Source organism: Oncorhynchus tshawytscha, linkage group LG05, assembly GCF_018296145.1.
Source record: "Oncorhynchus tshawytscha isolate Ot180627B linkage group LG05, Otsh_v2.0, whole genome shotgun sequence".
In the NCBI taxonomy this organism is placed as follows: domain Eukaryota; kingdom Metazoa; phylum Chordata; class Actinopteri; order Salmoniformes; family Salmonidae; genus Oncorhynchus; species Oncorhynchus tshawytscha.
Genome location: NC_056433.1, coordinates 37,822,016 through 37,849,030, shown reverse-complemented (window position 1 = coordinate 37,849,030; position 27,015 = coordinate 37,822,016). Strand labels below are relative to the sequence as shown.

Here is a 27,015-nt window from a genome sequence, read left to right as displayed (position 1 = left end):
GTCACAAGATAGGCTGTATAGGTTTTCGCGTTACGTTTGTTGTTTTGTATTGTTCGTTTGTTCATTTTCATTAAAGAACATGAGTAACCACCACGCTGCATTTTGGTCCGCTCCTCTTTCAACAGACGAACGCCGTTACATGGACCTATTCTACTTAATTTCTATCTATTTTAAACGATGAAGAGTGACCTCTTTGTAATGATGTTTTTACACAAACCTCCCCCAGGCCAGATTGAATGGGCTCGTGGGCCAGATCTGTTTGGGCTCGCAGGCCGGATCCGCCGGTCTAACCGGTAAGCCTTGCTTGGAAGGCTGTCCACTGACACATTTCACTGACACATTTCGAACTCAGGTCCTCATAGTGAACAATACCATTTAACACTGCTGTTACTGAGACCTGTCGGTTAGGGTACTGTCCAACTATGCCACGCCAACACATTCACATGGGAGATTTGAGTGGCGCTCCCTGACGGCTCAGCAGGAATGTACACATCATCATTAGGAGCCCAACAACCACCGAGAGGCTCCTTCATGAGAGACAGTAGGAGGGAGGGAAGGAGGGAGAGAGAGGGTGATGGGGAATCAGAGATGTTGGTTTTATTGCTGTTCAGTGTGTGGGGGTTTCAGTCTGTTTTTCCAGCGATAGGAGTGGATGTGGATAAAGCAGACAGAGGAGGAGACAGACGAGGCCAAAGCAAGCACTTTAGAATGGTAAAGAGACAGCAGGACGCTTCAAGAGCAACTGAACGTAGTAAGCAACTTCTCCTTTTGGAAACAGCCTACGTAGCATTGATCTGAGTCAGAAACATTTATTCTAGTTTCAAAATTGACTACAAAGTGCAAATTGGGTAATTTTGGTCATACAGTCAGTCTCGTCCAAAACAGATTTGCGAGATATTTAGGAAAAAATAGCATGTCACGGAATGAAAGGTACTGCAATAGCTTTCTTTGGGTTGGGTTTATTTCAATCCTGCCCACATGCCCACAGCTGGCAGTACCCAAGTAATCATTAAAATGGCGCACAGCTGCATGCGACCTGATCGTAATCCTCAGGGACCATCAGTAAATTACACAATGTACATGGGAAAATATTTAAATGTCAATGCCCTAAAAACCTTAAACCAACTATAACTTGTAGAAATGCATATAAAAATATTGAAAGCATTTAATGAGACAACTAAAAGGTGTGCAACATGAACATATTGTCTCATTTACATTGTGAAATGTATTGATGTTCCCTAACTAGCCCCACAGTTAGGCTATGCAAAGCCAATCCAACTTTGCCACTGTCGCCCATGTCATGTGGACCCTGAACTGTCAAGACCCTGGCCCTTACAATGCGAGTGGCTTTGGGAAGTACAAAGGCCTACAGTGCGACCATTAGTTCTACCAACAACATTCTCAACTAACTCCGTTGTCTCCAAATCTCTAACCTGTCATAGTGACACTTTACACACAGACTCAGTCCCATGTATTATGTACACCATGACCAGAGAAGGGGGTTCCTCCTTGCAGATGCAAGTTTAGCAACCCTAGTGTGTCTTTGTTCCAGCCCAGCACTAACACTAATCATGCTCTTCAATCTAGACCAGGGACCTGGATTAGTTCAATCAGCTGTGTTAGTATTGGGCTGGAACAAAACCCAGCAAACAATGCAGACAGCTTTCCAGGACCATGATTGACCGTTAATCTCTGCAAGAGAGGGTCCCGGAGGGGTGAAACAACATTAGAGGTCATTTCAGGATATCATCTGTTAGCTGAAAGAAGATACAACTCTGATGGTTCTGCCAGACCAATGCAAAGATGGCACTCCCTCACCTAAAGGGATTTTCCTTGGCCCAGGGGTAATCATGTAAATATAGGCGCTAGTCAAGAACTGTGAATGTATTTATGATGTGCGACTGAACGAGCCAAGATATAGAGAGCCAGAGTTCCTTTCTCCTCCGTGAAAGAAAACTGAACACACACCAAATAGGACTATAATTATTTATAAGGCTGAGACACACGTGTTGCACACAAGCGCGCACACACACACACACACACACACACACACACACACACACACTTAAAATGCGAGCACGCTCACTCAATCAAACACAAACGCATGCAGGTGTTTCAGCTGGATGCCTGGATGAACATTATTTATGTTACCAAAAAAAACTGCCTTTCTCTTTGGCATTTAGAGGGACTTCACAGAAGCTTCCCCCCCATTATTATTTTTTTTTTTTTTAAATCACTCACTACTGTATGATAGAAGACGTTAAGCTCTCTTTAAACTGAGATCCATCATATAGATAAGGGTAATGGGGTGTGATGACAGGGTTAAGTTCTAAACAGTAAAGTCTAAATCCACAGAGGACAAGGTTAAGCTCTTAGACAGTGATGCTGAAATAACCGCAAGTGGTATGTTTCATCAACGTAGGGGAGAGATAGATAGTCTGTCAAACTCAAACACAAACAGCTCAAACACACTTACAAGCACTCACCCACGTGCATTCACCCAATCAGGTACACATACATGCAAGCAAGCATGCTCCCACACATTGCGCATACTACTGTTATCACTTTTCTCCATACCGTAGCCTACCTGTGAAGCGTTTCTTCCCGGTGAGGTCGAACTCATTGGAGGGGCTATTGTTGAAGGGCCTGGTGTCTGGTTCAGGAGTGGGGTGGTCTGTCGTGGTGGTGGGGGGCAGCGTGGGGGGCAACGTGGTCTGCCACAACAACTCATCTAGGAAAAAAAAGAGACACAAACTAAATCCAAATACCACTGAATTTAGTCTGTGTGACATTTTGTATGCAGCACTAGACTTTTGTAATTGGCATGTAATAAGCATGCAATAGCTCTTGAAATGAGTGTGATATCATTGAAAATGACCTTGATGTTTTTTTTTCCTTTTAAAAGGCAAGTTCTTCATGTGTAATGTTTTGCTGTATTTTTCCATTCCTGAGGCACCGGCTTTTGAACATCATGCCCGTTTCGCAGTAGATTACTGTAATGTTCATGGTTCTGAGCCTAACAAATGTGTAAGGATTAAGTCAGTGAAGTCATTCAAATCAATGAGTTACTTCCAGCAGCAACAGGCGTTCTGGCCTGTGGCGTGCCAACGGACCTCTGCATGACACCATCGTGTGCCTCACACTCAGCCTTGCAGGGAAACACTATGAATATATTGGGATGCAATTTGTCGAGTAGTGCATATACGAGCAATAGTTTTCTCATGGCACTAATCAAACTATAACATCATGGCGTATGCTTACCAAACATAACGTAATCACAGTTCCTCCATTCACTGAAACCATGAATGACCATGCATTACCAGTATACCATAACATGACATGATACACTTTATATATTATATACAAAAGTATGTGGACACGCTTTCAAATTTGTGTTTGTTGGGAACTTCATGAGATGGGTTTCCATGGCCGAGCAGCAACACACAAGCCTAAGATCACCATCCACAATGCCAAGTGTCGGCTGGAGTGGTGTCAATCTTTGCTGATTTTTGATTGAGATGTTCGACGAGCAGGTGTCCACATCCTTTTGTTATGTAGTGTAAATCATCACAAGTCATCATCACATGCAGCAACATCACAGAGCAGAACAGTACAGTAGAGCATGCCAGCGCATTCTCTCCGGGTTAGTAATGCAGTTCACAGACACTGTAGCGGTTGAGTTGTGTTGGCCAGATAAAACATCAGAAACACAGCCGATGATGGAAGGAACCCAAACCCAACCCAAACAAACACACAACCGACCATAGAAAAGACCACAGGCAAGGAAACATCAAGAGGAGGAAACAGTCAACAAACAGATGAACTGATAGATAAACATTGAAAGAAACAATGCAGGCAGGCAGGCCCAGCCCTACGGCCGTCAGTACGTAGCCATTACTCAGCCGGGTACCTTCCTCAATGGCTAAAGCATCAAACAACATGGCAACCATACCCATAGAGTCTGTTTCCAGTCCCGAGGATTCCTCTGTAGGAGAAGTGAGACAGGCTATAGCATGACCAGAAACCACTGTACATACACACACACACACACAAATATACACACACATATAAACATGCAGCAACACTCACTTGTCTTTCTAGCTCCAGCACAAAGTTTCAAGTTGACGGTAGGGAAAAAAATGGTGCACTGTTTTGAGTTAAGAAGGAAGTATTTCCTCCTTTATTTGTTCTTAGTCATCTCAATTGCCTTGTAGTAAACTCAAAACCACTGGGGATGGTTATTCCCTTAAACTTGCAAAAAATGAGAATTCCGTTGGAAAACATATGACTTATGGCTGTCTGCCTTTGGGTGTTTGTTACAATAACCCCTATAAGAGCCTAATACTATGTATGTGTCTGAATGTGGGCTTTGTGTCTGTCCTGTGTTAATCCCTACGGAACACTTAGGTCTAAGCCATAAAAGTGTGTTTGGACGTGTAAGAATATTCAAAGATAAATACACAACGCAGAGGACTAAAGGTCAAGAGGGAATTAACCATCAATGGAAGATAGTTGTTTTTCTGTACTGGCGAATGAATGATCATTGGAAATAGTTTATTTGTCATGGGGAACTGAAGATTAATGGGTCAGGGACATGGGTAGAATTCCAGTCTGGGACATGTGATGTGGCAAGTTCTCATTGGTCTGAATTGTCTATACATTGAGCCTGAAACTGAATACTTGGCCATTGGCCCAATTTTACTGCAAGGAATTCTAATTGAACAACCACAGGCTAGGCTTGGGTATAAACTACATCCTGTCTCTTTGTTCAGAGGAGAAACATTGAGGCCAGGGAAGAATGACCATCTACCATCTACTTTCCAGCATAACAACTATTGATTTGTTCTCTTTGAATAAATATATTTTTCTCCCCCTGATTTGCTTTGACATTCTGTGTTATAGAAGAATAACACAAATTGCTAACAAGTGTGTGTTATTTGTGTGTCTTGTGGTAAATATAATTGTGTAGTGAGACTAACTGCTTAGCTCAGGGAATGGGTTAGGGTGTGGCTGGACCAGATGTGGCTGGCCCTGATGTGGCTGGCCCTGATGTGGTTCCCATCAGATCTGGATTCAAATACTATTACAAATAATAAAAAATAATACATCTGTGCCTGACTGATGGCACCAATAGAATTTTCCCAAAACTGCAAACCCTGCCCATCTTCAGGCTGGCCTATCGACATGTATGGAGACAATTAGAATGCGACAAGTCTCACTGTTCAAAGCAACATTTAATTTATACTCCTGTGGAATGTCTGTAGACTGTCGCTACGACTGTCATTTTCCTTGCTGCAGGCAGATTAAAAAAGTTCAACTTTGACCCTGTTGCTGGGTCCGTTGCCATGGTTACCTGACTGAGACTGCAATGAGTGCACAAGTTCTAAAATTCCCAGGTAGAATGCCATGCTTTTATTTCGTCACAGTCATCGCACAATATTTTCTCTAATTAGCTTGCCATTAACTTGTAAATAATGATCTCGTTGTGATTTTATTTTCCTACAATAATGAATAAACATTTGCTAAATTTAAGAAGCTGGATAGATAGCTAGCTAATAAGCTAAAACTAAACCAAAACATTGTTTAGAAAGTTGATTTTAGTTACCTGGCTTGCTAGATTGACATATACAGCACGTTTGGAAAGTTTTCAGACCACTTGACACATTTTGTTACATTACAGCCTTATTCTAAAATGGATACAATCAAATAAATCAATCTACACACACTGCCCCATAATGACAAAGCAAAAAACAGGTTTTTAAAATATTTTGCAAATTTATAAAAAAAAAAAAAAACAGAAATACCTTATTTACATAAGTATTCAGACCCTTTGCTATGAGACTCGAAATTGAGCTCAGATGCATCCCTGGCCAAACTGCCTGGCCAAACTGAACAATAGGGGAAGAAGGCCTTGGTCAGGGAGGTGACCAATAACCCGATGGTCACTCTGACAGAGCTCCAGAGTTCTTCTGTGGAGATGGGAGAACCTTCCAGAAGGACAACCATCTCTGCAGCACTCCACCAATCAGGCCTTTATGGTAGAGTGGCCAGGTGGAAGCCACTCCTCAGTAAAAGGCCCACGAAAGCCTGGTTTGAGTTTGCCAAAAGGCACCTAAAGACTCAGACCATGAGAAACAAGATTATCTGGTTTGATGAAAATAAGATTGATCTCTTTGGCCTGAATGCCAAGCACAACGTCTGGAGGAAACCTGGCACCATCTCTACGGTGAAGCATGCTGGTGTTAGCATCCTGTTGGGGAGATGTTTTTTAGCGGCAGGGACTGGGAGACTGGCTATGATCCAGGAAATGATGAACGGAGCAAAATACAAAGAGATCTTTGATGAAAACCTGCTCCAGAGCACTCAGAACCTCAGACTGGGGTGAAGGTTCAACTTCCAACAGGACAACGTCCCTAAGCCCACAGCCAAGACAAATCAGGAGTGGCTTCGGGACAAGTCTCTGAATGTCCTTGAGTGGCCCAGCCAGAGGCTGGACTTCAACCCTATCGAACATCTCTGAAGATACAAAATAGCTCTGCAGCGACACTCCCCATCTAACCTGACAGAGCTTGAGAGGATCTGCAGAGAAGAATGGGAGAAACTCCCCAAATACAGGTGTGCCAAGCTTGCAGTGGTGTAAAGTACTTAAGTGAGAATACTTTAAAGTACTACTTAAGTTGTTTTTTTGACTATCTGTAGTTTACTTTGTTATTCATATTTTTTTTACAACTTTTACTTTTACTTCACTACATTCCTAAAGAACATTATGATGTTTTTACTCCATACATTTTCCCTGATACCCAAAAGTACTCGTTATGTTTTGAATGCTAAGCAGGACCAGAAAATTGTCTAATTCACATACTTATCAAGAGAACATCCCTGGTCATCTCTACTGCCTCCTGATCTGGCAGACTCACTAAACACAAATGCTTTATTTGTAAATGGCGTCTGAGTGTTGGATTGTGCCCCTGGCTATCCATAAATGAAAACCCAGAAAATCGTGCCACCTGGTTTGCTTAATATAAGGAATTTGAAATGAATTATACTTTTACTTTTGATACTTAAGTATATTTTAGTGATTACATTTACTTTTGATACTTAAGTATATTAAAAACCAAAGACTTTTTGACTTTTACCCAAGTAGTATTTTACTGGGTGACTTTCACTTTTACTTGAGTCATTTTCTACTAAGGGGTATTTACTTTTACTCAAGTATGACAATCGAGTACTTTTTCCACCACTACAAGCTTGTAGCGTCATATCCAAGAAAGGTGCTTCAACAAAGTACTGAGTAAAGGGTCTGAATACTTATGTAAATGTGATATGTCCGTGTTTTTTTTACACATTTGCTAACATTTCTAAAAACCTGTTTGCTTTTTCATTAGGGGTTATTGTGTGTAGATTGATAAGGGAAAAAAAGATTTCATACATTTTAGAATAAGGCTGTAATGTAACAAAATGTGGAAAAAGTCAAGAGGTCTGAATACTTTCCGAATGCACTGTAGCAAATACATTTATAAACAGATGGGTTTACTGGTGTTAAAATACTCCAGTTATGCTATTTTGGACCACCAGGCTGCTGATGTCATACAGCCTGTCGTTTTTGTGCTCACACTTTCTCATAACGACAACGACAAGTTTGAATTCCGGCAACAGTAGGATGTTCATGATGTTATTGCGACAACTGTCTACAGACATGTCGAGAGACCAACTGTAAACCAGCCTTTAGCCTGCCAACTCCAGCCAGGCTAAGGAAAATGCTCAAAGTGTTTGAACATTTTTCAAAAAGTATTTGGACCCAGGTCCTGATCAGGTTCCACTGGTCTCGACTGTGCTTGGCCAGATCTTGCAGGGCTCTCTACTTATTATGGTCAGTATGTTATGGAGATGGTAAATAACAACAGCTCACAGACTAACTGATGACAGACTCCATTCTGATCCACTGCTTTTAGCCTGCATAAGATGTAATAGATCGTACAAGCCCAGAATAAGCCTAGTCCTGGAATGAAAATCATTCTCAGTTGAAAGTGCATAAATCCAGATAGGTATACTAAGAAGCAGGATAAATTATTTAGTGAGCTAACTTTGGTCAAGTCTGAGTTTATCTTAGGATAACTGTTGACACGAAGGTGGCCCCCATTTTAGCCATGTCAATTTTGAATCCTTCAGGCAATGAATTCTTCAGCTGTAACTTCCGGGGAAGGCTAACTCACAGCTAACTGTCTGAGCCACGTGGTTGAGGGCCAATTACATAAGATTCCCTCCCTCTGACTAAGATTGCATCATCATCCGCTTAATTTGAGGAAGACGGCTGATTAAATATTTTATTAATCCATTTTTTTTTGCGTACATTTGAAAAAAATATTAAAATATCTATCGCCTTACACATTTAGTAACGACAGGATGCATTTGAAACTTCACAGATAGTAAAACTTTTGAATGACTATAATACGTGACAATAGCCTGCTGAATATGCGAGGTAACTTCTCTTTCATGCTGATTTTGGCAAAAATGAAAATGTGGCTCTGACATGGATTGGTGTTTCAGCATTGTCAAATGAAGAGTTTGTCGATTGACTTGCTCGGATTATCCACTTGCGACATACAAGCGCAGTCACAAGCCTGGCTGGAATTAACGGAAGATAGAGGATAAATATCCTCCTTCGTAACATGAATGAAGCCTGAACTGGAATGTGAAGCTAACTGAAGCTGGCTAGCTTCATAAGAACCTGAGTAGATCTAGCTAGCGTCGTAGTACACCCCTCTGGAATAGGCTTAATCTGGGTCTGGGAAACTGGCCCTACAACAGCTACAACTACTACTAGTACTACTACTATGATAGTACTAGTTTGATTACTATAACACTACTAGTAATCTGACAGTACATACAGAAGCATTAGTCAGCGTTAGTCAGACTTGCCTTCAGGATAACAGTCCAGGATGCCATTAGCATCCAGCATTGGGAATCCCTCATCATCCCTGATCAAAAATGTTCCCGGAGGACAGGTCGGGAACACCGGCATGGTTATAGTCTCCTCTGTGGACATTTCAGTGGTGGTTGGTAGCGTTGTCGGTTCAGGTGTGGTCGTGGTAGGAGGTCTGGTTGTGGTTGTGGTCCTTGGTTTAGCCCGGTCCAGGCCAATGATGGGTTTGCCACCCACAGTCAGGAACTTGTCTTTGGGGTTGACCACCGGTTGGCTTTCCCGTCCGTGACCAAACAGAGCCTGGCCCTCCTGGTTCACCAATGGGCTGCCCTGGTGGTCTAGCAGGGGAGAACAATCAATCAGTTATCTATCTGTGTAAACAAAACAGTATGGGTCTGTGTCGTAAGTGTGATATCTCTCTTTCTCCTAAGGAGGAATAAATAGGGGGGGACAAAGTGTCTTTATATACCAACACATTACAAAGCTCTTAGGAATGTAGACCTTTAATACTCCTAGAAACAGTGTTCAATATAAGAGAAGGTATTAGTTGACAGTATCTCACCAAAGATGGTGCGTCCGTCCTCTCCCAGAACCACCCTCTTGGGTTGGCCCTGAGAGTCCTGGAGAACCCTGCCATCCTCGTTCATCAGGACCCCCTTATCCAAGTCCAACACCTGGAGAATAGAACACGTCCCAGGGTTGGAGATACGTTATAGGGAAACATATTACGGAGAGTCTGCAGAATGGTTAACGTTGTAGATGAAATGTCTCCTTTCAATCCCCTTTACTTTGCAATAAAATGTATCGAGACACAGACACACATACCCACTTGGCTCCATCAGGCCCAGTGATGTACCTTCTTCCATTAGGTTTGGTGTTGTCATTGGATGTGCTGGACTCTTTGTCACTGGTCGCCGTGAGATTGGGGCGGCCATTTTTACCATTTCCATGACCATTTCCGTAGCCGGGCTTGAGGCCTGCACTGGGGGCTTTACTCCTGAGATGGGGGTCTGACCGGCTGGGGTAGCGTGTCCTTGTACCCTGGCCCACCACAGAGTCTCTGGATGAGAATGACGAGGAGGAAGAGGAGCCTTGAGATCCCTGGCTGCTGCCAATGGAGGTCTGTCTGTGGGAGGGGCGAGAGAGGGAAGGGGAGGAGCCTCCAGTGCTAACACTAGCGGACCCGCTAACCCCGTGATCTGGCTGCGACAGACTAGAGGAGGAAGAGGAAGAAGAGGAAGATGATGTGTTTGTGTTAGAGGAACCTAACCGTGTGCTCTGTGCTGGTTGTGCTCTAAGCGGGAACCTAGAACCTGTCTGCCTGTTTATGAGCAGGGGAGATCGCACCCTCCCGTTGGGACCTATAATGGTACGGCGGGGGAGCGTAGAGCCGGGGACGAAACCGGGCCTGGTTCTACCAGGTGTGGCTTCCCTGTCCACACTCTCGATGGCCCTACTCTGGGGCACCCTGCGGGCGGTAGTTGGGGCTGAGGTAGTGGTAGTGGTGGCAGTGGTAGTGGTGGCAGTAGTTTTGGGGGCGGTGGTTGGGTCTGTGACTTTCTCATTCCACTCATACATCTCCTTACTCCCCTTGTAGAGATAGTCCTCCTTATGGTCATTACTGCTGTCCTCCCTGGTGCTGCTTCCTCTGTGGACGGGCTCACTGGAGTCTCTACGACTACTAGAGGAGGAGTTGGAGGAGGATGAGGAGAAAGAAGAAGAAGAGGAGGTGATGGGATTCCTCGATTCACCTAGAACAGTATTCCTGTTGGGCAGAGAGGGTTTAAGTGCCCCAGCCCCCACCCCATTCTTTAACGGATAGAGGGTGGAGGGTTTTTTAGCATCCTCACTGGTCTCCTGCACTGCGGAGGTCCTTGATGCCCCTGAGGCAGATGCTGCCCCCGAGGCAGCTGTCCTAGAGGGGAATCCTCTCAGGATGGGTCTTCCAGCCCCAACAGAGGATGAGGAGGCTGTCCTGCTCCAGGGAACCCTCCCGTCCGTGCGGGGGGAAGACACCCTGCTACTGCTCCCCATCCCTGTTCCAAACCTGCTCTGGTGCCGTTTCACAAAGGGGTTAATCCTGGAGGCAGGGGGAGCAGGTGTCTTGGAAGGTGGGGGAGCTGGGGTGTTGTAGTAGTTCTCCCCCCTCCCTCCCTCCTCTCTCCTGTCTCCCCTCCCTCCCTCCTCTTTCCTGTTTTCCATCTCTCCCTCCTCTCTCCTGTCTCCCCTCGCTCCCTCCTCTTTCCTGTTTTCCATCTCTCCCTCTTCTCTCCTGTCTCCCCTCGCTCCCTCCTCTTTCCTGTTTTCTCTCTCTCCCTCCTCTCTCTTGTCTCCTTTCTCTCCCTCCTCTCTCTTGTCTCCCCTCCCTCCATCTTCTTTCCTGTCTCCCCTCCCTCCATCCTCTCTCCGGTCTCCCCTCCCTCCATCCTCTCTCCGGTCTCCCCTCCCTTCTTCCTCTCTCTTTCTCTCCCCTCCCTCCATCTTCTTTCCTGTCTCCCCTCCCTCCATCCTCTCTCCGGTCTCCCCTCCCTTCTTCCTCTCTCTTCTCTCCCCTCCCTCGCTCTACTCTCCTGTCCCCCCCCTCGCTCATCTCTCCTGTCTTCACGCCCTCCATCCTCTCCCCTGTCTCCCCTCCTTTCCTGTACTTTTCTGTCTCCCCTCCCTCCATCCCCTCTCCTATCTCCCCTCCCTCGCTCCTCTCTCCTGTCTCCCCTCCCTCCCTCCTCTCTCTTGTCCTGTGTCCTGTCCTCAGAAGAATGTTTAGTGGAAATGGTCCGGGAACTGGAAGTGGGTTCTTCTTCTTTGGTGGCCTCTGCCTCTGTGACTTTGTAGTCGTTGTAGTCATTATTGTCTTGGTGGTGTGTTAAGTCCTGTGTGCTAGGAGTGTGTGAGCCGTGAGTGTGTGATGTTTCTGGGATCTTGCCTTTGGTTGGTAGAGTGGACTGGGACATGCCGGCGGAAGTCGAGTCTGACCCAGGTTTGATGAGTCCAGTAAGAACCTGGCCATTTGGATTCCCTCGAGACAGGATCCCGGGTTTCCGCCTGCCATAACCATATCCACGGCCCGGCAGAGCAGATCCTCTTCCCACAGATGGTGCCTCGGTCTTGGGCTCTGAGACGGCCTGGTTTGGGGTAGGGGTTGAGGTGGAGGGTTTGGCCGCTGTGGCACTTGGCTGGTTGTAGGTCTTTTTGCCCTCGGAGTAGTTGGTGACAGTGTCGTCCTTCCTGATGGCTGCAGACTCCTCGTTGGGGGATGGGCTGGAGGATGAAGAAGATGAGGAGGATGAGGAGGCGCTGTCCTTTTCTGCATCCTGTGTCTTTGACTGGGACACTGACCCTGAGACTGATGTCCGGGAGAATGGTCTTCGACCAGAATTGATGCGTCTGCCAAAGAGAGGTTTGCGGAGAGGGTAGGAGGGTTTAGAGGATGATGAGGAGCCCTCTGATGAGGGAACTTCTGTTTTGAGGCTGGGTCTGGAGGGCTCATCTACATCCTTCCCTTTACCTCTCCCTCTGACGTAGCCACTATCCTCAGGTGTAGACGGAACAACATTGTTCTGAGTCACTGCTTCTTTCTTCTCCTCCACATCTTCGTTAGTGAGCTTCTCCTCCTCTTCGTCTCGAGTGGTTTCTGTTGTTTTGTTCTCCTCCTCCTGTTCATCCTCTGCTTCTGTCTTTCTCCCCTTGTCTCTGGCTGGAGCAGTACCGGCTCCTAGTCGCTGATTGGTCGCCCTGTTCCTGACCGTGCCCCTCACATCTGAGAAGATGCTGTGATAGGAGCGTGTCTTGGTGAGGGGCCGTGTCCGCCTGGAGGTGGGCGGGGCAGATGTGGTCTGAGTGGGTGTGGTCGGCTTCTTGGTTACGTCTTCTAATTGGAGGTTGATGACATCGTCACGGTAACTGTCCTGTTTGGACGCCTGAGAGGGGGTGTAGCTGGTTCTACGGCCACCTTGAGTTGGCGAGGAGGCAGCACTGCTGGCTGGCAAGTAAGATGGAGTATTAGTTAAGTGTACACACCAATAGGACATTAAAATTGTAACTAACATCACGTATGCAGGCACACACATGCACGCACACACATGCACGCACACACACACACACACACACACACACACACACACACACACACACACACACACACACACACACACACACACACACACACACAGTAGATATGCTTACCGGTGCCTCCAGGCATGGCTACGCTAAAGGCTTTGGTCTGGGGACCCTGGCCCCTCCTGTTGGTGGCTCTGATCTTGAAGATGTAGAGGTCCCCAGGCAAGAAGCCGTCTATGATGGCTGAGGTGGTGCTGCCGCGGTATGTCACTGACTTCATCCCAAAAGGTTTCATGGCAGGAGCATAGGACATTATGTACTCTGAGGGGAGGAGGACCAGGATCATTACATATTAGCACCAACTGAAAACACTTGAGTAAATGAGGGACACAAAGTACACTACCGTTCAAACACCGTCCTTGTTTTTGAAAGAAAAGCAATTGATCAGAAATACAGTGTAGACATTGTTAATGTTGTAAATGACAATTGTAGCTGGAAACGGCAGATTTTTAATGGAATATCTACATATGTGTACAGAGGCCCATTATCAGCAACCATCACTCCTGTGTTCCAATGGCACGTTGTGTTAGCTAATCCAAGTTTATCATTTTAAAAGGCTAATTGATCATTAGAAAACCCTTTTGCAATTTTGTTAACGCAGCTGAAAACAGTTGTTCTGATTAAAGAAGCAATAAAACTGACCTTCTTTATACTAGTTGAGTATCTGGAGCATCAGCATTTGTGGGTTCAATTACAGGCTCAAAATGGCCAGAAACAAAGACTTTCTTCTGAAACTCGTCAGTCTATTCTTGTTCTGAGAAATGAAGGCTATTCCATGCAAGAAATTGCCAAGAAACTGAAGATCTCGTATAACGCTGTGTACTACTCCCTTCAAAGAACAGCGCAACCTGGCTTTAACCAGAATAGAGAGAGGAATGGGAGGCCCCGGTGCACAACTGAGCAAGAGGACAAGTACATTAGAGGGTCTAGTTTGAGAAACAGACACCTCACAAGTCCTCAACTGGCAGCTTCATTAAATAGTACTCGCAAAACACCAGTCTCAACGTCAACAGTGAAGAGGCGACTCCGGGATGCTAGCCTTCTAGGCAGAGTTCCTCTGTCCAGTGTCTGTGTTATTTTGCCCATCTTAATCTTTTATTTTTATTGGCCAGTCTGAGATATGGCTTTTTCTTTGCAACCCAGAGTCACCTCTTCACTGTTGATGATGAGACTGGTGTTTTACGGGTACTATTTAATGAAGCTGCAGGTGTTCTTAATGTTTTGTATACTCAGTGTATATACAGTAGAGACATACGTTCATACGGCAATGTCAGACAATTGAGGAAACAAAACAAAACAAAAACCTTTTAACTTGTCTTGTTGCATCTCCCAAGCTTTCGAGATAAAATTTGCAACCATCTTTGCTAAAATAGCCATTCAAGTTTTTCTTCATCTCTAATCCAGAAAAATTGTATCAAACAGTATAGCTCTCAAATGATCATATAAAGTATTATAAAATAAAAAGTGCAGTTCATTCTCTACCTCTCCTAAATCACAGACTGTACATAGTCATTCTTCTTCATCTATGGCATTGAACCTACCTACTTCAATTGCCAGAGGCACTATCCCAGTTCTCAGTTTGTTATTCTGTCCTCTGGCATATTCAATAACCTAATCATTTCACCACTCTGTCATATTTCACTGGGTTCCACCCCATGTCACCTTGAATAGCAAGGCTTGGGGAAAACTTATGCACTCCCAAAAAATATTGTATGGCTCTATTATGAATAGTTTTTGATTTTATAAAACCCCAGATTCCAGCAGCATAGTTCAGTATAGGACACACACATGAATTATAGAGCTGTGAATAGATACCATAGTCATGGTCTTTACAAATTTTCAGTTTACTTACAACAGACCCCAATGCTCTCCCTGCATAATCTGATACAGAATTTATACCCTCTTCAAAGGTCATACATTCAAAAAAAATTAGAACTAGGAATATATATAGTCCTTGGTTCACTCCAGACCTGTCTGCCCTTGACCAGCACAAAAACAATCTGTGGCGTTCTGCATTAGCATCGAATAGCCCCCGTGATATGCAACTTTTCAGGGAAGTTAGGAACAAATATACACAGGCAGTTAGGAAAGCTAAGGCTATCTTTTTCAAACAGAAATTTGCATTCTGTAGTACTAACTCAAAAAAGTTCTGGGACACTGTAAAGTCAATGGAGAAGAAGAGCACCTCCTCCCAGCTGCCCACTGCTCTGGGGGCTAGGAAGCACTGTTACCACCGATAAATCCACCATAATTGAGAATTTCAATAAGCATTTCTCTACGGCTGGCCATGCTTTCCACATGGCTACCCCTACCCCGGTCAACTGCCCGACACCCTCAACAGCAACCCACCAATGCCCCCACCATTTCTCCTTCACCCAAATCCAGATAGCTGATATTCTGAAAGAGCTGCAAAATCTGGACCCCTACAAATCAGCCGGGCTAGACAATCTGGACCCTCTCTTTTTAAAATTATCTGCCGAAATTGTTGCAACCCCTATTACTAGCCTTTTCAACCTCTCTTTCGTATTGTCTGAGATTCCCAAAGATTGGAAAGCTGCCGCGGTCATCCCCCTCTTCAAAGGGGGTGACACTCTAGACCCTACAGACATATATCTATCCTACCCTGTCTTTCTAAGGCCTTCGAAAGCCAAGTTAACAAACAGAATACCGACCATTTCGAATCCCACCGTACCTTCTCCGCTATGCAATCTGGTTTCAGAGCTGGTCATGGGTGCACCTCAGCCACGCTCAAGGTCCTAAACGACATCATAACTGCCATCGATAAGAGACATTACTGTGCAGCCGTATTCATCGACCTGGCCAAGGCTTTCGACTCTGTCAATCACCACATTCTTATTGACAGACTCGATAGCCTTGGTTTCTCCAATGATTGCCTCGCCTGGTTCACCAACTACTTCTCTGATAGAGTTCAGTGTGTCAAATCGGAGGGCCTGTTGTCCGGACCTCTGGTAGTCTCTATGGGTGTGCCACAGGGTTCAACGCTTCGGGCCGACTCTCTTCTCTGTATACTGTACACCAATGATGTTGCTCTTGCTGCTGGTGATTCTCTGATCCACCTTTACGCAGACACCTCCAATGCCATACAACTCTCCTTCCATGGCCTCCAACTGCTCTTAAACGCAAGTAAAACTAAATGCATGTTATTCAATCGATCACTGCCCGCACCTGCTCGACCGTCCAGCATCACTACACTGGACGGCTTTGACTTAGAATACATGGACAACTACAAATACCTGGGTGTCTGGTTAGACTGTAAACTCTCCTTCCAGACTCACATTAAGCATCTCCAATCCAAAATTACATTTAGAATCGGCTTCCTATATCGCAACAAAGCATCCTTCACTCATGTTGCCAAACATGCCCTCGTAAAACTGATCATCTTACCGATCCTCGACTTTAGAGATGTCAGCTATAAAATAGCCTCCAACACACTACTCAACAAACTGGATGCAGTCTATCTTTTTTTTTTCTTTTGTTCTACTGTATTATTGACTGTATGTTTTGTTTATTCCATGTGTAACTCTGCGTTGTTGTATGTGTCAAATTGCTATGCTTTATCTTGGCCAGGTCACAGTTGCAAATGAGAACTTGTTCTCAACTAGCCTACCTGGTTAAATAAAGGTTAAATAAATCAAATAAAAATAAATACATTTATCAAAAAGGAAACCAAGGTATTTATGTGAGCTTGTGTAGTTTATGGGCATTGTTCCAAAAGAGAAGCCATGAATACTTCTTACCCTACCCTTTTTTTTAAAAGTGCATTATCTGGGATTTTATCTTGGTTAATCATTCATCTCCATTTGTTACACCAGAGATTGACAAGTGTTCAACATACATTGCAACTCAAACTCACTCTCTGCAAGGAGGACACTAATCATCTGCATACAATAATATCCCCAAAGTCGTGTCATCTAATTCAACTCCGAGATTAGCATGCTTGATTTGCTGGGCCAAGAAAAAAAAAGGGACAATGTTTATTTTGTCTTTTACATATATACTATATATTATGCGATTGATTAATAAGAGAGATACAGTGAAGTAATCCCCTGAATGTTCTCGTGTTCGGACCTCGTATCCTCCCGTTGGGTTCCTCAGGTGGGTCCCAGGTCGCCGTGACAGCGGTTCCCTTCCCTCTCAGTGGCTTCACATCAAAGTTCTCCGGAGGACCAGAGGGAGCTTAAGAACACAGAGGGAAAAAGGGATGGAAAAAAGGAGGAGAAATAATGAGTCCCGAGAGAGGAAACAGGAGCAAGGAGAGCAGAAAGAAAGACGCTGTAACAGTAACAGTAGTGTTTCCTGCTGCCAATGGGGTTCAAATGGGGAAAAATTCACGTCCTGTTATAGATTTCCAGAGAATAAAACCCAGAGATCCTCTAAGGAAATTTAGATTAGCGCTCCAAGTCGGAGCCGGCCAGGCTGAAAATCTCCCTGAACCTTTACTTATTCAGTCAGAAGCAGCTATGAATTATGGCAGAGGTTTTTATGAAGGATTTCATTGAAGGGAATAATCTGAATGAAATATGAATGAATGCCAAAACCGGTTAGAACTATGATTTACCCCTAAATCTTTCATTTGTATGACACTGTAGGATGCCATTTACTCTCTTAAAAAATGGGAATTTACATGGAAGACTTGGGTTTATCTTATATTTTCAGACAGGCAGTAAGACAACCTACCAGATTCTGGGGTCCTCTGGAACACGGACACGCTCCACTTGCCGTGGTTGTCTCCCTGGGAGATTCGGACGGAGAACTCGTACATCCCGTCAGCTGACAGGGTATCTATCAGCAGCCTCCTCTGGTTGGTCTCCTTGTACTCCCATCGAGCAGACTCACCCTTCTCCCTGTACTTCACTGTGTAGTGTCTGGAGAAAGGAAGAGACATTACAGTCTCTCTCACACACACACACACACACACACACACACACACACACACACACACACGCACGCGCGAGCAAGCACAAGCCTACTCTCACCTGGAGCCACCAGGTAGGACCTTCTCCATCTCGATAGCCGGGTCCACCCAGCTGATGAGGACAGACTGAGGGGACATGACCCTCACACCAATGTCTTTGGCCTCATACTCCTCAGGCTCTGCATGGGGAACAAATAACAATAAACATGGTCTAGAGAGCTGCAGGTCTAAGTAGAATTGCAGCCCATTATCAGACAGAAAATGTCAAATATTACAGCAGCTGTTGTTCTTCTCAATACAATTCAGGGAATGGGAAAGAATGAGGGCAGCAGGGTTGACATTTATCTCAATACATTGCAGTCAATGGGACAAGATGAGTGTCACAGGGTTGATGCATATGTTAATACATACCAGTAAATGGGAAAAGATAAGTGTCAACCAATTGAGTCTTATGTCAATGCAGTCAATGGGACAAGATGAGTCACAGGGTTGATGCCTAAGTAAATACATTGCATTCAATTGGGCATGATTTGCATCACAATATGGACAAATGGAGGACAGCATCACAGACATGACACCTTCGTCTCTCTCTGTTCTATCTTTTCTTCCCTCCTTTCTCCCTCTTTATCCCCTCCCTCCACCGTCTCCCTCCCGTTTTTCTCGTTCTCGCTCCCTTCTCCCCCCTACATTCTATCTCCCGCCTTATTTTCCCCCTCCCTCTAATATTTTCTCCCTCTCCCTCTTCTCTCTCTCCTCTCACTCCATCCTCTCCCCCACCTCCACCTCTCTCTCAATTTTCCCAACTCCACAGACAGGATATTGACGCATAGATATAGTTCAAGGGTATTGGCACACAAGTCAATACATTGCATTCAAGGCAAAAAGGTTGGTGATAGAGCTGCAATGGGTAAATTGATGAAACACCTCAGACAGACAAACAGAAACACAGATCCACTCAGACAGACAGAGAGGGAGAAAGGCAGGCAGACAGACAGACTTTTATTTTTATTCATTTTATTTCACCTTTATTTAACCAGGTAGGCTAGTTGAGAACAAGTTCTCATTTACAACTGCGACCTGGCCAAGATAAACCAAAGCAGTGCGACACAAACAACAACACAGAGTTACACGTAATAAACAAACATACACTCAATAATACAATAGAGATAGTATATACAGTGTGTGCAAATGAGGTAGGATAAGGGGTGTAGCCAATAAATAGAGCATAGTGGCGAAATTATTACAGTATGGCAAATTAAACACTGGCGTGATAGATGTGCAGAAGATGAGTGTGCAAGTAGCGGTACTGGGGTAGAAACGAGCAAAATAAATCAAATAAATAACAATATGGTGATGAGGTAGTTGGATGGGCTATTTACAGAAGATCTATGTACAGGTGTTGTGATCTGTGAGCTGCTCTGACAGCTGGTGCTTAAAGCTAGTGAGGGAGATATGAGTCTCCAGCTTCAGTGATTTTTGCAGTTCATTCCAGGCATTGGCAGCAGAGAACTGGAAGGAATGGCGACCGAAGGAGGAATTGGCTTTGGGGGGGACCAGTGAGATATACCTGCTGGAGCGCGTGCTGTGGGTGAGTGCTGCTATGGTGACCAGTGAGCTGAGATTAGGCGGGGCTTTACCTAGCAACAACATATAGATGACCTGGAGCCAGTGGGTTTGGCGACGGATATGAAGCGAGGGCCAGCCAACGGGAGCAAACAGGTCGCAGTGGTGGATAGTATATGGGGCTTTGGTGACAAAACAGATGGCACTGTAATAGACTGCATCCAATTTGCTGAGTAGAGTGTTGGAGGCTATTTTGTAAATGACATCGCCAAAGTCAAGGATCGGTAGGATGGTCAGTTTTACGAGGGTATGTTTGGCAACATGAGTGAAGGATGCTTTGTTGCGATATAGGAAGCCGATTCTAAATGTAATTTTGGATTGGAGAGGCTTAATGTGAGTCTGGAAGGCGAGTTTACAGTCTAACCAGACACCCAGGTATTTGTAGTTGTCCATGTATTCTAAGTCAAAGCCGTCCAGTGTAGTGATGCTGGACGGTCGAGCAGGTGCGGGCAGTGATCGATTGAATAACATGCATTTAGTTTTACTTGCGTTTAAGAGCAGTTGGAGGCCATGGAAGGAGAGTTGTATGGCATTGAAGCTCGTATGGAGGTTAGTTAACACAGTGTCCAAAGAAGGGCCAGAAGTATACATAATGGTGTTGTCTGCATAGAGGTGGATCAGAGAATCACCAGCAGCAAGAGCGACATCATTGATGTATACAGAGAAAAGAATTGGCCCGAGGATTGAACCCTGTGGCACCCCCATAGAGACTGCCAGAGGTCCGGACAACAGGCCCTCCGATTTGACTCTGTCAGAGAAGTAGTTGGTGAACCAGGCGATGCAGTCATTTGAGAAACCAAGGCTGTTGAGTCTGCCGATAAGAATGTGGTGGTTGACTGAGTCGAAAGCCTTAGCCAGGTCGATGAATACAGCTGCACAATATTGTCTCTTATCGATGGTGGTTATGATGTCGTTTAGGACCTTGAGCGTGGCTGAGGTGCACCCATGACCAGCTCTGAAACCAGATTGCATAGCGGAGAAGTTACGGTGTGATTCGAAATGGTCGGTGATCTGTTTGTTAACTTGGCTTTCGAAGACCTTAGAAAGGCAGGGTAGGATAGATATAGGTATGTAGCCGTTTGGATCTAGAGTGTCTCCTCCTTTGAAGAGGGGGATGACTGTGGCAGCTTTCCAATCTTTGGGGATCTCAGATGATATGAAAGAGAGGTTGAACAAGCTAGTAATAGGGGTTGCAACAATTTCGGTGGATAATTTTAGGAAGAGAGGGTCCAGATTGTCTAGCCCTGCTGATTTGTACGGGTCAAGATTTTGCAGCTCTTTCAGAACATTAGTTATCTGGATTTGGGTGAAGGAGAAATGGGGGAGGCTTGGGCAAGTTGCAGTGAGGGGTTCAGGGCTGTCTCCTTCCGTGTTTGAAAAAGCTAGCCTTTGATTTCCTAACGGCCTGTGTATATTGGTTCCTAACTTCCCTGAAAAGTTGCATATTGAGGGGGCTATTCGATGCTAATGCAATACGCCACAGGATGTTTTTGTGCTGTTCAAGGGCAGTCAGGTCTGGAGTGAACCAAGGGCTATATCCGTTCCTGGTTCTACATTTTTTGAATGGGGCACGCTTATTTAAGATGGTGAGGAAAGCACTTTTAAAGAATAAACATCCTCTACTGACTGAATGAGGTCAATATCATTCAAGGATCATTCAAGGATACCCGGGCCATGTTGATTAGAAAGGCCTGCTCACTGAAGTGTTTTCGGGAGCCTTTGACAGTGATGAGGGGTGGTCGCTTGACCGCAGACCCATTAAAGACGCAGGCAATGAGGCAGTGATCGCTGAGATCCTGGTTGAAGACAGCAGGGGTGTATGTGGAGGACAGGTTGGTTTGGATGATCTCTTTGAGGGTGCCCATGTTTACGGATTTGGAGTTGTACCTGGTAGGTTCATTGATAATTTGTGTGAGATTGTGAGCATCAAGCTTAGATTGTAGGATGGCCGGGGTGTTAAGCATGTCTCAGTTTAGGTCACCTAACAGCACAAGCTCTGAAGATAGACGGGGGGCAACCAATTTGCATATGGTGTCCAGGGCACGTCTGGGGGCAGAAGGTGGTCTATAGCAAGCGGCAAAGGTAAGAGACTTGTTTCTGGAAAGGTGGATTTTTAAAAGTAGAAGCTCAAATTGTTTGGGCACAGACCTGGATAGTAAGACAGATCTCTGCAGGCTATCCCTGCAGTAGATTGCAACTCCGCCCCCTTTGGCAGTTCTATCTTGTCGGAAAATGTTATAGTTAGGGATGGAAATTTCAGGGGTTTTGGTGGTCTTCCTAAGCCAGGATTCAGACACAGTTAGGACATCCGGGTAGGTAGAGTGTGCTAGGGCAGTGAATAAAACAAACTTAGGAAGGAGGCTTCTAATGTTAACATGCATGAAACCAAGGCTTTAACATTTAATGAAGTCAATCAATGAGAGAGCCTGTGGAATGGGAGTGGAGCTAGGCACTGCAGGGCATGGATTAACCTCTACATCACCAAAGGAACAGATGAGGAGTAGGATAAGGGTACGGCTAAAGGCTAAAAGACCTGGCCATCTAGTACGTTCAGAATAGAGAGTAAATGGAGCAGATTTCTGGGCACCGTAGAATAGATTCAAGGCATAATGTATTGACAAAGGTATGGTAGGATGTGAATACAGTGGGGGTAAACCAGACAGACTGACATACAAACTCACAGACAGACAAGACATACAGACTGACTGATATACTGTATCCACTCACAGACAGACAGAGAGACAGTGAGACAGAGAGACAGACAAACAGACAAATAAACAGACAGGTAGGCAGACAAACTCAACCGTAAACCTAGCTTCATGTCCACAACCTGGCTCAACGCTAACCCTAGTAACAACCCTAACCCTAGCTCTCCACATCTTGACTCAGCTCTTGGAGTTAGGGTTGAGCCGGGATGTGGACAAGAAGTTAATGTTATGGATGTGGCTATTGTTAGGGCTGAGCCAAGATGTGGAGATGAAGCATGGACTAGGGTTGGGGTTAGCAGGGAGTTGATATGAAGCTAGGGTTAGGCTTAGGGTTGAGGCTATGTTTAGGGTTGATCCCGAATGTGGCATGTCTGTCTGTCTGTCTGTCTGTCTGCCTGTCTGTGGGAGAGAGTGGAGGGAGCGGGAGCGAGAGGAGGAAGGGGAGAGAGAGTCAACAGACAGACAGACAGAGGAGGGAAAGAAGAGGGAGGGAGAGGAGGGAGAGAGGAAGGGGAGGCAGGGAAAGAAGCAGAGAGATAATGGAGGGGGGAGGAGGGAGAGAGAGAAGGGGGAGAGTGAGGGAGAGGGTGAGAGAGGGTGGAGGTGAAAGGGGAAAGGAGAGAGAAGAAAATGAGGAGGGATTAAAAGGCGGTAGAGAGTGAGACGACAGACATGAGATAAACGAGAAAAACGTCAACCTTTTTACACATCTTTTCACATTGACTGCAATGTTTTGAGAAAAACATCAACCCCGTGACACTCATATTGTTCCATTGACTGTAATGTATTGAGAAAAACTCAACCCTGTGACACTCATCTTTTCACATTGACTGCAATATATTGAGAAAATTATCAACCCTGTGCCACATATCTTTCTCCATTGACTGCAATGTACTGAAAAAAAGTCAGCTAGTGTGACATTTTAAATTTTTACCAAAACGTGTTAGGATGATGTTTTCCTATGATGCAGTGCCTTCTGAAAGTATTCAGACCCTTTGACATTTTTCACATGTTGTTAGGTTACAGTCTTATTCTAAAATGTATTAAATGGTTTCCCCCCTCATCAATCTACACACAATACCCCATGATGACAAAGCAAAAACAGGTTTTTAGAAATGTTTGCTAAATTATTAAAAATCAAAAACTGAAATAATACATTTACATAAGTATTCAAACCCTTTACTCACTACTTTGTTAAGTAACCTTTGGCAGTGATTACAGCCTTAAGTCTTCTTGGGTATGACGCTACAAGCTTGGTACACCTGTATTTTGGGAGTTTCTCCCATTCTTCTCTGCAGATCCTCTCAAGCTCTGTCTGGATGGAAGGTGAGTGTTGCTGCACAGCTATTTTCAGGTCTCTCTAGAAATGTTAGATCGGATTCAAGTCCGGGCTCTGGCTGGGCCACTCAAGGACATTCAGAGACTTGTCCTGAAGCCACTCCTGCATTGTCCTTGCTGTGTGCTTAGAGTCGTTGTCTTTTTGGGAGGTGAACATTCACCCCAGTCTTAGGTCCATCAAGGATCTCTCTGTACTTTGCTCCATTCATCTTTGCCTGAATCCTGACTAAACTCCCAGTCTCTACCGATGACAAACACCCCCACATGATGATTCTGCCATCACCATGCTTCACCGTAGGGATGGTGCCAGGTTTCCTCCAGATGTGATGCTTGGCATTCAGGTCAAAGAGTTCAGTCTTGGTGTCAGCAGACCAGAGAATCTTGTTTCTCATGGTCTGAGAGTCTTTAGGTGCCTTTTGGCAAACTCCAAGCAAGCTGTCATGTGCCTTTTACTGAGGAGTGGCTTCAGTCTTGCCACTCTACCATAAAGGCCTGATTGGTGGAATGCTGCAGAGATGGTTGTTCTTCTGGAAGGTTCTTCCATCTCCACAGAGGGACTCCAGAGCACTGTCACATTGACCATCGGGTTCTGATCACATCCCTGACCAATGCCCTTCTCTCCCGATTGCTCAGTTTGGCCGGGCGTTCAGCTCTAGGAAGAGTCTTGGTGGTTCCAAACTTCTTCTATTTGAGAATGATGGAGGCTACTGTGTTCTTGGGAACCTTCAATGCTGCAGAAATGTGTTGGCACCCTTCCCCAGATCTGTGCTTCGACACAATGCTGTCTCTGAGCTCTATGGACAATTAATTCGACCTCATGGCTTGGTTTTTGCTTTGGGACCTTACTGTATATAGACAGCTGTGTGCCTTTCCAAATCATGTCCAATCAATTGAAATGACTTCAGGTGGACTCAAGTTGTAGAAACATCTCAAGGATGATCAATGGAAACAGGATGCAGCTAAGCAATTTTGAGTCTCATAGCAAAGGGAATAATTATGTAAATAACGTATTTCTGTTTTCCATTTTTTATACATTTTCTAACATTTCTACAAACCTCTTTTTGCTATGTCATTATGGGGTTTTGTGTATAGATTGCTGTGGATTTTAATTGATTTAATCCATTTATAATTAGGCTGTAACGTAACAACCTTTTGAAAAAGTCAAGGGGTCTGAATACTTTCCGAAGGCACTCAATCATATTGAGAATTGTCAAAAAATATGTAGTCTGTTTTTACATTGCTACTGTATATTCTCAGCCAGTCGAGTGGTTGAAATGGTTTAAAACTCTTGAGTGTTGTCTGAAGAAGAGTTCCTCGCAGCTGGACATAGTTATGCTGATGTTATAAAGGCTCGTAAATATATTATAAAGGCTCATAAGGTGGTCATAAGGTGGTCATAAGGCGTACCTGGGGGAGTTTTTTTGGTCAGGGTGGCTCTGTTGCTTGGCACGCTCCGCCCCGTGGCTCTCTGTGCCTGCAGTGATACCACATAGATGGACTCAGACGCTACGAATAGAGGGACATACCAGACACATAGGCCAGCGTTTACACACTAGGACACACTATGGATGGACACACTACACACACTCTACATACTGTTCACACAAGAATATTCTAAATGAGGAGCAAACCCGGTGTGAGAGAGATCCAGGTGCTCTTACCTAGTTTGGGGTTGTGTCTGTTTCTCTGGTCAGCCTGTGGCTGGGTGTGGTGGTGGTGTTGGGACCTCTGGTCCAGCAGGGGTGTCCCTGCCCTGGCCCTATCTGGCTGACGAGGGCCGGAGGATGATTGGGGGGGTCTCTGGATCCGCTGCCCCCTGGAGGAGGTCAGGCCTGATGGGCGCACCCCCCCATCAACCACTGATCCTCTTCCTGTTATCACGGGGATCCCGACAGGGGAGTTAGGCCTGGTCCACATGTCTGGAGTAGGAGATGGACGAGCTGGAAGAGAGAGAAAAATACTGCTGAAGTTCAGCAGGGTTCACCTGACCCTGATAAGATCACAAATATCTCAGGTTGACATGCTGAGATAACTTTGTGAGGGCCAGGCCAGTACCAAGTCTTAAAAAAATATATTATCACTTCAATGAGTTTTATATCTCATAATTATGTTTTGAAATGTTTCAAATGAAATGGAGAACTCAGGGAAACTCCCCATATGTCCTACTTTGCCAAAAGACTTTCCTCTCCAATAATCTAAACAAGTTCAAGTGTATGAGACACTGTAATCATGGGAGATGTCACAACGTGGACACAGACAGAGACCAGGGACCACACAGTCTCCCAATGCTCCCACGTCCTGCTTCTTACTTCCTGGTGTAATCACATGATGTCTGTCTCCAGCCTGGACAGCCATCTCAGACAGACAGGCCGACAATCCCCCCATCCGTCTTCACCTCCCCTCCCTTGCTTTGCTGGCTTGCCGAGTGATAGCACGGACAACATTTTTTTTAAAACAACATTTCCCTGCCTTCTCCTCATCTCTCATCCCTCTCTCTCTCATAATCATTATCATATGGAAGGCTCTCTTGTCTTCTTTCCCTCAGAGTAAATGTATTCCTATGCAGCAGTGGCTGATACAGTCCTGACATGTCAGAGTAGATGTGGGCATAAGATAGGGTCAGACAGGGTGAGTCAGTGGACTTGCATGAATTATTCCCTGCTGGATCAGTGCGAGAGAGAGAGAGGAGAAGGGAATACAATGAGAGGTAATAGGAGTTGGGATTAAAGGAGGATAGGACAAGAGGTCCTGACGCAACAAAGTCTGTATGTCAGAGGGTTTGCTGACCTGGGGAGGATCTCTCTCATTCGCTCTCTTTTTCTCTCTCCTTTCTCTCCTAGCCCTCCCTATTCACCTTTCCACTCTCTTTTCCTCCTTGGCCCTGGCTGCACAGCTAAGTGGAGCTCTGTCTGGCACGACGCAAGTTTACTACACGCAAAAAAAGATTTTTGGATCTGATTAATTCCATTTTTGTGAGTAGTTACAGCTAATGAAAACATATTATTTTTTACATGAAATTATTAATACAGATCTACTTAATTAAATTGTGTTATTGAAACACTACTTAATTGAGAAATAATCATTAGAAATTGACCAGATGTATTCAGGTAATCATGTTTCAACTCAATTAGAACAAGTTCCTCCCAAATTAAACAATTGTGTCAATTCTAGCTCTTTGAGTTGCATTCATCCTAACTACTACATTTTGAAAAAGCACTTCTTTACATTCAAACGTTTTATTTGGTATAGTGGTATAGTGGCCATTTCAGTAGGGCGCTTTGTGTTCCCATCTGTTTCTTGCGCATCCGCCAGCTAACCAACAGTCACACCAGCCTTTGCTTTGGCTCCGCCTCCTGTCCAGCTCAGGAGAT

At 44.9% G+C, this 27,015-nt stretch overlaps 1 protein-coding gene across 1 annotated transcript in view; it reads right to left on the bottom strand.

Annotated features, from left to right (window-relative positions):
• Positions 1-27,015, bottom strand: part of LOC112232950 (fibronectin type III domain-containing protein 1-like) — an 80,628-nt gene that overhangs the window by 35,975 nt on the left and 17,638 nt on the right. The window contains exons 5-16 of the mRNA XM_042322700.1: positions 25,306-25,584; positions 25,052-25,150; positions 18,037-18,154; positions 17,738-17,925; positions 17,129-17,236; positions 13,106-13,300; positions 11,623-12,902; positions 9,749-11,098; positions 9,486-9,597; positions 8,920-9,261; positions 3,953-3,985; positions 2,588-2,731 (exon numbers count right to left, since the gene is read on the bottom strand). Of these exons, the coding sequence (XP_042178634.1) occupies positions 2,588-2,731; positions 3,953-3,985; positions 8,920-9,261; positions 9,486-9,597; positions 9,749-11,098; positions 11,623-12,902; positions 13,106-13,300; positions 17,129-17,236; positions 17,738-17,925; positions 18,037-18,154; positions 25,052-25,150; positions 25,306-25,584 (4,248 nt within the window). The remainder of the gene's footprint in view (positions 1-2,587; positions 2,732-3,952; positions 3,986-8,919; positions 9,262-9,485; positions 9,598-9,748; positions 11,099-11,622; positions 12,903-13,105; positions 13,301-17,128; positions 17,237-17,737; positions 17,926-18,036; positions 18,155-25,051; positions 25,151-25,305; positions 25,585-27,015) is intronic.